This window comes from Saprolegnia parasitica (assembly GCF_000151545.1).
Source record: "Saprolegnia parasitica CBS 223.65 unplaced genomic scaffold supercont2.90, whole genome shotgun sequence".
Classification (NCBI taxonomy): Eukaryota; Oomycota; class Saprolegniomycetes; order Saprolegniales; family Saprolegniaceae; genus Saprolegnia; species Saprolegnia parasitica.
In genome coordinates, this window is record NW_012156484.1 from 94,025 (window position 1) to 101,986 (window position 7,962).

General features: G+C 58.2%; 4 protein-coding genes across 4 annotated transcripts; 1 reads left to right on the plus strand and 3 right to left on the minus strand.

Annotated features, from left to right (window-relative positions):
- Nucleotides 1–1,437: 1,437 nt before the first annotated feature.
- On the minus strand, nt 1,438–2,092 carry SPRG_13106 (serine/threonine protein kinase; the record flags this gene model as incomplete). Its single annotated transcript, XM_012351976.1, has 2 exons — nt 1,438–2,026; nt 2,076–2,092. 2 exons carry the CDS (start codon nt 2,090–2,092, stop codon nt 1,438–1,440), a joined length of 606 nt encoding a protein of 201 aa, XP_012207366.1.
- A 1,760-nt stretch (nt 2,093–3,852) lies between these two features.
- On the minus strand, nt 3,853–4,171 carry SPRG_13107 (hypothetical protein; the record flags this gene model as incomplete). The annotated part of the gene is made up of 3 exons (XM_012351977.1): nt 3,853–3,960; nt 4,024–4,119; nt 4,166–4,171. The coding sequence occupies 3 exons, from the start codon at nt 4,169–4,171 to the stop codon at nt 3,853–3,855; spliced, it is 210 nt and encodes a 69-aa protein (XP_012207367.1).
- A 771-nt stretch (nt 4,172–4,942) lies between these two features.
- On the plus strand, nt 4,943–5,225 carry SPRG_13108 (hypothetical protein; the record flags this gene model as incomplete). Its single annotated transcript, XM_012351978.1, has 2 exons — nt 4,943–4,979; nt 5,023–5,225. 2 exons carry the CDS (start codon nt 4,943–4,945, stop codon nt 5,223–5,225), a joined length of 240 nt encoding a protein of 79 aa, XP_012207368.1.
- A 156-nt stretch (nt 5,226–5,381) lies between these two features.
- On the minus strand, nt 5,382–6,529 carry SPRG_13109 (hypothetical protein; the record flags this gene model as incomplete). The annotated part of the gene is made up of 2 exons (XM_012351979.1): nt 5,382–6,184; nt 6,217–6,529. The coding sequence occupies 2 exons, from the start codon at nt 6,527–6,529 to the stop codon at nt 5,460–5,462; spliced, it is 1,038 nt and encodes a 345-aa protein (XP_012207369.1). The 3' UTR covers nt 5,382–5,459.
- Nucleotides 6,530–7,962: the final 1,433 nt, after the last annotated feature.

A 7,962-nucleotide genomic window follows, 5' to 3' on the forward strand; every position in this document is an offset into this window, starting at 1 on the left:
GTCCGTGTCTCGACGCCGTACCGTATTCACGTGGTCGAACTGAATGCCAGGCGCGGCCAAGAGCAGCGAGACAATGTCGGCGCGGCCATTTTGAACGGCGACGTAGATGGCCGATCCGGAGTCCTACGCCACGCGCCTCGTGGGTTTTGGCTTCTCCATGTCGAGCTGTTTACGTAGACGGCGTTCATGTCGGCCTCAAACGCAAGCAAGACGCGCACCACATCCACATGGCCTTCGATGGACGCGGCATAGAGTGAGCTCTCCCCCGACTACAAGAGCATCTTAGTCCATTCTTCACAGGCGACGTGCATCATGTACCGCGTCAGCGTTGACATTGGCGTTGGCTTCCAAGAGCAACTGGACGACTGCTGCGTGGCCACGTCGGGCAGCCAGGTAGAGTGCCGTGGCGCCCGGCGCCGATGAGTGGTTGCAGGGGCAATCGACGTTGTGCACGTGCGGGAGCAGCGCGGCGACAACATCAGTGTGGCCCTGCGCGGCAGCCTCGTGCAGCGGTGTGCCACTTGTCTACACCCTTCCATGACGCATTTTCCGACCTCTGACACAAGAGCTACCTCGATGCCGATATTGGCATCGGCACCGACGTCGAGTAAGGCCTGCACAGTCACCGCGTCGCCGCATTGGGTTGCCATGTACAACGGTGTTATCCCGTGCTGCAACAAAAGGGTGAGTGGTACACCGACACGGAGCACACGTACAGTCGTCTTGGCGTTGATATCTGCCTTGGCGTCGACAAACTTTTGGAGGAGGTAGCTGCGCTGCTGCAGAGCCAGGACATGCACTGCCGCATACCCTTGCTACGTCCCAGGTGAAGGTCATTTTGCTCCATGGAAGACGTCACCGACCACTGTCTTGAGGTTGATGTTGGCGCCACGCGCAAGGATGGCCTCCAACACAAGATCGTGGTGCTGGTCGACCGCCAGCATGAGCGCTGTTTCGCCGCTCTATTGAATCTGTCACGAGACCCGAGGGTGACTGGTTGCCACTACCTCGGTGGCGCAGTCCGGGTGCACCCCTGCGTCAAGTTGCTCCAAAACCACTGCAACATTTCCCTGCTGGGCAGCACGCAGATACAATTGCTCGGGCTATTGGACGCATCAATACCCACTCGTGTCGGTGGCGGCAATGTACCGCGAGAGCTTCGTTGTGCACACCAATTGCCTACGCATCCAAGATGTCACCTCGTAAGCATCGTCCTTTGGCAGCGTATACCATGGACGTCCAAATCGCAGGCCGTTGGCCCGACCACATCGAGGCTCTTGTCTCGACGGGCTGCACTTCTAGAGGGGCCAGGGACACCGGCTCGATCTATGTGCACAAACTTACTCTGTGGGAGGTTACATGGGGACTCCTACCGCTCGATCAGCCTCAAAGACCCGTCGCGACATGACGAGCTCCGGTCGCCTGCTTCATCCTAAGTCACATACTGTCTATCATTACAACGTACCGTTGCAGTTCCGGACGCAGGAGCTCGACAATGTCGGCCGCCGTCGGGCGCATTCCTGGCTCGGTCGCCTTGCATTGCGCATGCAGCGCCACATACCACGGCGCGTCGTCGGCCTCAGCGTAGCTCGCCATGCCTGGAAAGAGTTTTTCGAGCAGGACGCCAAACGAGAACATGTCGGCGGCCGTGCCGTAGCTGCTGCCCGACCTCAGCACCTCGGGGGCCATCCACTTGTCCGTGCCTCTGCCCGTTGTCATACATGTCGTCTTCTTCTTGGCGATGCCAACGTCCGCCACTTTTATGTAGTGCTTGGACGAGAGGAGGATGTTGTCGGTCTTGATGTCGCGATGAACGACGTTCTTGGCGTGGAGGTCGTTCAAAGCGTTGGCCACCACCCACGCCACCTCGAGCGACGAGTAGCTCGCCATCACGGCTTGGTCGTTGGCCAGCTTCTCGAGGTACGAGGTGAGGTTGCCGCCGTCCATGTACTCGAGCACAAGCTGCGGACTCGTCGAGTCAATCTCAACCGTTGCCACCAACCGCAGCAGGTACGGCGATGCGTTTCTACTCCGTGACGTCAAAAGGTTGCAGAGACAGCACAGAGGCAACGTACGTCTCCATGACGGCCATCTCGTGGCGCAAGGTGTCTGCCTTGGCGTGGGCATCTTTCAAGGTCTTAAGAGCGACGTCGTAGCCGTGGAGCGAGCCTTTGTACACAGCGCCGTAGCCGCCGTGCCCAAGCTCTTCCAACTGCGTGACATCGCCAGCTGAAATCTAGTCGTCGTATGAGCTGGTAAAGAATGTGTTCCGATCAAAACCTCGACGGCTGGCGTGGTTTGCACTGTATGCAGTTGCTTCACGAGCGCCTCGTTGGCCATCTTGATGGCAATCGTCATGGGCGACTCGTCCAACTAGAATTGTCAAGCCGCCATGAGTCCCAAGCGGTTGTGTCGTCGAAGAGACGTTGTTGAGGTGCGTGGTCTGGACGCCGTCTTGCGCCAAGAGAACGGCCAGTAGCGCGTCGTGCTGGCCCAAGACGGCGAGATGCACGAGCGTATTGCCGTGCTATTTGTCTATAAATGAAGAGAGTATAGACGATATTGACCACCTCGTCATTCTCGTTGACGCTGAGCCCCTCGGTAAGAAAGGCTTGGGTGGTCTCGAGGTGGCCGTGCCGCACAGCGTGCAGCAGCTTCAGTTTCTATGCCCAGAGAATCTCGCCTCTCTGAATGCAGCATTCGAGCCCGCACCTTGTCCCGAACGTCTTGGAGAACGTCGACGACGCGGATGTGGCCGTTGGCGACGGCTTGCGACAGCGGCGTCGACTCGTCCTACAGAATCCAGCTCGACGACACTGCATGCAACAGTGGTCGGTACCAAAGCGGGCTGGTCGAGCTTGGCTCGGGCGTAAGCGAGTCGGCGGACGATGGCGTCGTGGCCGTTCGCAGCCGCCATGTAGAGCGCAGTCGCCCCCGTCTAGACAAGAGGAATGCCATTTGGGTATCGTGCTTCTTGGTTGCACGGACGAAGTACCGTTGCCGAGGTGGCGTTGACATCAATCTTGGCGGCGAGAAGACACTCGACGGCTTCGAGGTGGCCATTCCCAGCTGCGGCAACGAGGCTCGAAGCACCAACCTACCGCGACGTTGATGGGACCGTCACATGCAAGCGCAAACGTACCGCAACACCAGCATGAACGTGTGCACCGGCCTCAAGCAGAGCCGTCATCGCGGCAGCATGGCCGTTCTCAGCAGCCATGTACAGCGGCGTCTGCCCAGTCTGGAGAGATACATGAGGTGCGAGAATGGCTTCTCTATCGACGTACCGATGAGAGAACATTCATGGGCGCGCCGGCGTTCAAGAGCGCGAGAAGCATGGCCACATGTCCTTTTGCTGCCGCATAGTGCATCGCACTGCAACCAAACTAGGACAGTCGATGTATGAAAACGGTGTGTGAAGCATGACTGTTTACTCTGTTGAGATCCGACGCATTGTTCTTGACGGCAAGCAGCATTTCGCCGATCGCAACGTTGCCGGCCATCGCTGCGTACATGAGCGGCGACTCGTTGTCCTAGCAAGCTTCGGGTTGCGTCATTTTCCCAGAATTTACTTGCGCACCAGCGTCGAAATGTCCAAGGACGCGCCGTTCTCAAGCAGGTGCCGCACCACTGCTTCGTGACCTGATTTAACAGCGACGGTCAGCGCCGAACCTCCCCACTAGATCCAATTGAGGACCATGCGTGATGATGCACCAAGGCGCACCGGAAGGCGCTGATTGATGGCCGCATCCGCTGCCACAAGCAGCGCCATTACGTCTGCGTGTCCGTTGCTGATCGCAAGGACGAGAGCCGTTGCCCCTCCCTACGTAGGGTGTGTTTTCTTTCGCATCCCTAGTGTTGAAGTACCGGTGTCATTGCGTCCACGTCCGCCTTGGCCTCGAGGAGCGCCGCGACCACGGACGTGTGGCCATGCAGCGCCGCGACGGCCAGCATCGGATGCTTCATCTGTACATGGGAATGATAAGGTACGGGCATGAGGACCTCGCATGTCGATCAAAGTACGTCGTCAAGGGCGTTGGCGTCGGCGCCGTCCCGGAGCAGGTTGGCCACGACGGTTGCGTCGCCGCTCGCGACGGCTTCGATGAACGCTCTCTGCGCCTACGAAAAAGGCGGCATGGGATGGTTCTGCGGAGCAGCTTCGTACGCCCATGGATCGGCTGCTTCAGTGCGCTCACGACAAGGGCAGTGGCAAAGTGAGCGCAATGGTGTGCAATCAAGTTGTAGCGAGTCGGAATGATATGTTGGGCAATATATCATTGTTCAGAGGTTGCACGCACCATGTCACAGCTGGGCGCAAGACACATGGCTTGGTGGCTTAGCGGGATACAGGGTGCGAGGCCTGCTCCTCGAGTGACGTTGCTTGGATAAAACTAGAATGCTGGGCTCTGTTGTTGGTTTTGCTGAGCCGCCTTCTCTTGAAAAGTCCGCTTCGACTCGACTGGCTTGGACTCGTTGCCGGCGCGAAACACCCATTGCTCGACACACCCAATTACTACGTTACGTAGCTTTAAGGACTTGCGACTCGACCACGTCTTGAAGGCAGGAGAGAGGATGGGAAGCTACCGGTATTAACCGATGCCAACGTCCTGCCCCTGTAATGTAGTAGTATGATTCGCAACCCCGTGCAATCAACTCTGAAAGTTGGCCACAGCTGTTGCGCTCCAGTGGAAAGGCTGGCTCGGGTCAACGCGGCGGCTGTGGTCAGCTAATCGCGGCAGTCAAGAAGGCTGTGTTGTCGTCGACATCTTTTACTGTTAGTCCAACTGGTTCACCACCACGTCGACCCGGGTTCAAGTCCCGACTCCGCTGTTTTCATTGGCACACATCCTCAAATGACAAAGAAACGCGATGGCCATTGGCTAAACCACGTCATCGCTAGAGCAGCGACAGCATAGCCACTGCCTCGACCGATGATGAGGCCATGACCACGTGGCCGTGGAGCTCGTCGACTTTGCCGAGTTCCCGATCCTCGACAAGCACGAGACACTTGAGATCCTATAGGCCTCGAGTCCGAGACGCCGATTCTGCGCATTGGCGACTTTACGCTCTACGGCGTGTACGAAGATGCGATTGGCACCGACGTCTTCTACGACCTCCAGGCGAGTGAGAAGACGACGCTGCATGCCACGAGCAAGCGGCTCAAGTTTACAATTGCACCCAAAGACAAGAACGCGTTCCATAAGAAGACCATGAAGGTTGTGTAAGATGTTTCTCGTGTGCTAGCAGAGCCGTGCTTCTGTGCTGTTGAGTGCAGTGGACGTTGTTTGGATCGAGCACGGCCGTGAGATCGACGCGCCTCTTCACGGTGCCCAGCCCATCCATCTCGTAGCCTGCGTCGCTGCCACAGAGCAACATCGTCCTTCTAGTATGACACAAAACAACTTGGCTATATTTCGACTTGGTATGCACGCACTCCAGCAGCTTAGGACAACATCGACTCACTCGTTCGGAACGGTCGCCATCGCATACCGCGGCGTCCGGGACAACCACGAGGTCGATGGCACCTCACGGACCTGGCCGTCGTCGAGCAGTTTGCGCAGGTGCATCCGGACGTTGCGGGCAGCCGCCAAGGATAAAAAGTATGGCAGCGACGGGTACATGGCCGCCACAATCGTCGATACGTCGACTGGCCCCTTGGACGTGAGCACGGCGAGGATCTCATCTTCGCGCTTCTGGCGGTGGCTCAAGTACATGTCGATGGTGTCGACGGCCTTCTCGACGACCGGGCCATGGCCGGGGTACAGCCGCGTGGGGTTGCACGCGCGCAAGGCGCGGAGCGAAGCCATGTACTCGGAGAGCGACTGGAAGGTACACGTGCCTTCGCCCAAGACGCAGTCGCCGGTAAAGATCGCATTGTCGTCGTCGAGGAGAAAGCACACGTGGTCGTTGGTGTGGCCCGGCGTGTACACCGGTCGCAGCACCGCGCCGTCCGTCGTGAGCACCTCGTCATTGGCGAGGAGCGTTGCGAGGTCGAAGATCTGGAGGCCGTCAATGGCATACGCGTTGGACACATGCGCCGAGCACTCGCAGGCCGACGGCGCGTATGTCAGCATCTTCCAGACTTTTGCGTCCGGGAAGCGCGCCTGGAGCTGCCAGAGACCGCCGATATGGTCAAAGTGAGCGTGCGTCAGCACAATGTCCGAGAGCGTCTCGACGCCATGCGCTGCCAAGGCCGTGAGGAGCAGCTCGAGGTACGCATGCGACCCGTCGCCCGTGTCGATGAGGATGCGCGCGCGCCGGTACCGACGACGTACGTGTTGGTGCCCTGGAGCGTCATGCGCCCGGGGTTGAGGCCGAGCACGCGAAGCACGTTGGGCGCCAGCTGCTCGACGGGCGCCAGCCGCGTCAGCGTCGACGACGACCCCGAGATCGCGACAAGCCACGCCATGGCCCGCGCGCGCAGCCTCACGTAGACGTGCGAGTGGACGGCGGCGGCGCAGAGACGCTGGCGCTGCCAGAGAAGCGCGACGAGGAGGCCGCCGACGGCGACGCCAGCCCGAACGTCCATCGTCCGGATCCTGGTTTGCCGAAGCTGGTCGAACTCGGCCCCTGGGTTCAACCCATAAAACCGAGTGTCAAAACGCGTTATTTGAAGCCCACGATCCGAGGAGTTCCTTGGCGGGTGATTCTTCGAGGCCATCATCACTGCGAAGGAAGGCGGCGATCCAACTGTGCCATGCAGTTGCATGCAGATGGGTTGTTGCTGACACGGGTCGAGGCGCCACTGCATAAACATAAAACGCTGCGTTGTAGTCCCGATGGTTTTTCGTGGCGTCGACCATGGTTTTAGCCGCCTCCATCTACGAGCTCGGCCACAGCGAAGGCATCAAGGGCACTAGGTAGGATATCTATAGCTTACGTAGCCACTGCGCGGCCCAGGCGAGGTGACTATGGTTGCAGTTGCTGCACAAAACGGCCCGTTCTCAACGCTATTGATATAAAAAATAAAAAATAAAGCCTGAAGCTCTGGTTCATCATATCAACGCCTCCTGTCTCGACCGTCATGCAGTCTTCCGCCGTGGAGCGGAGAAGACGCCTGGTTCCCAAGGATCCTTCTTGAATCTCGCTGGTGCGACGCGGTGGCCACCCAACAAATAAGCTTGTTTTTGTATGCCCACAAGCGACGCTCGTCGACACTTGAGGTTTGTATACCGCAACCACCAACATTCTCGACCTCTCGCAATACGTATTTGCACCCGCACGGTCAGCGACTAATACCACGCAACTTGATCGGCGTCCAGAGTTGAAGCCGTTTCGGTAGCGGTCGTCGCTCGCGCCTACGACCCAGCCGCATTGCTCGCAGCCGCACACCACACAAGGCTTACTTCTCTGTCCATAGGCGTTCATTGATCGCTTCAAGTCCACGGACAACAGTTGCTGCAACGTTCACGAGGCATCCCATCGCCAACCTAACGCACAGTCGTTCGCCATATCACTCTGCGCTGGCTCAGCATGTTACGGCTGGCTATGTATATAATGAATGTATCGCGTTTGCTCCTTTGTCCCGTCTATCTCGCCATCTACTCTCATCCAAGAGCACTTCAACAACAACGTCCTCCGCCGTCATCGCAACGCCAACACGTTCTCGGCGACCCGTATCCAGCTGGATGCTAGCACCTCGCTCCCGCATATTGTCGATCCGTGCTGTGTGGTCTGCAGCGCTGGCTCGGTGCATCGCTTGGTGCTACCTCTTTTGTTGCAGTTGCGTGCGTTTAGCTCGTCGCCGATGGTTTCATAAAAGGTCACAGGTTTTGTTACACTTGGGTTTTGTATACGCGTGCGCCTCGAGGTGACTGGTGGCATTAGCAAATTTGCACGGCTCTCGACGGACCCGCTTCCCGCTCCTCCACCGCTCCTTCCGACAGCAAGTGCATGCTTTTGTGTTATAACCACTGCTTCTGCTACCCCAAGGACAAGAACAACGCCCGTTATACACGTCTT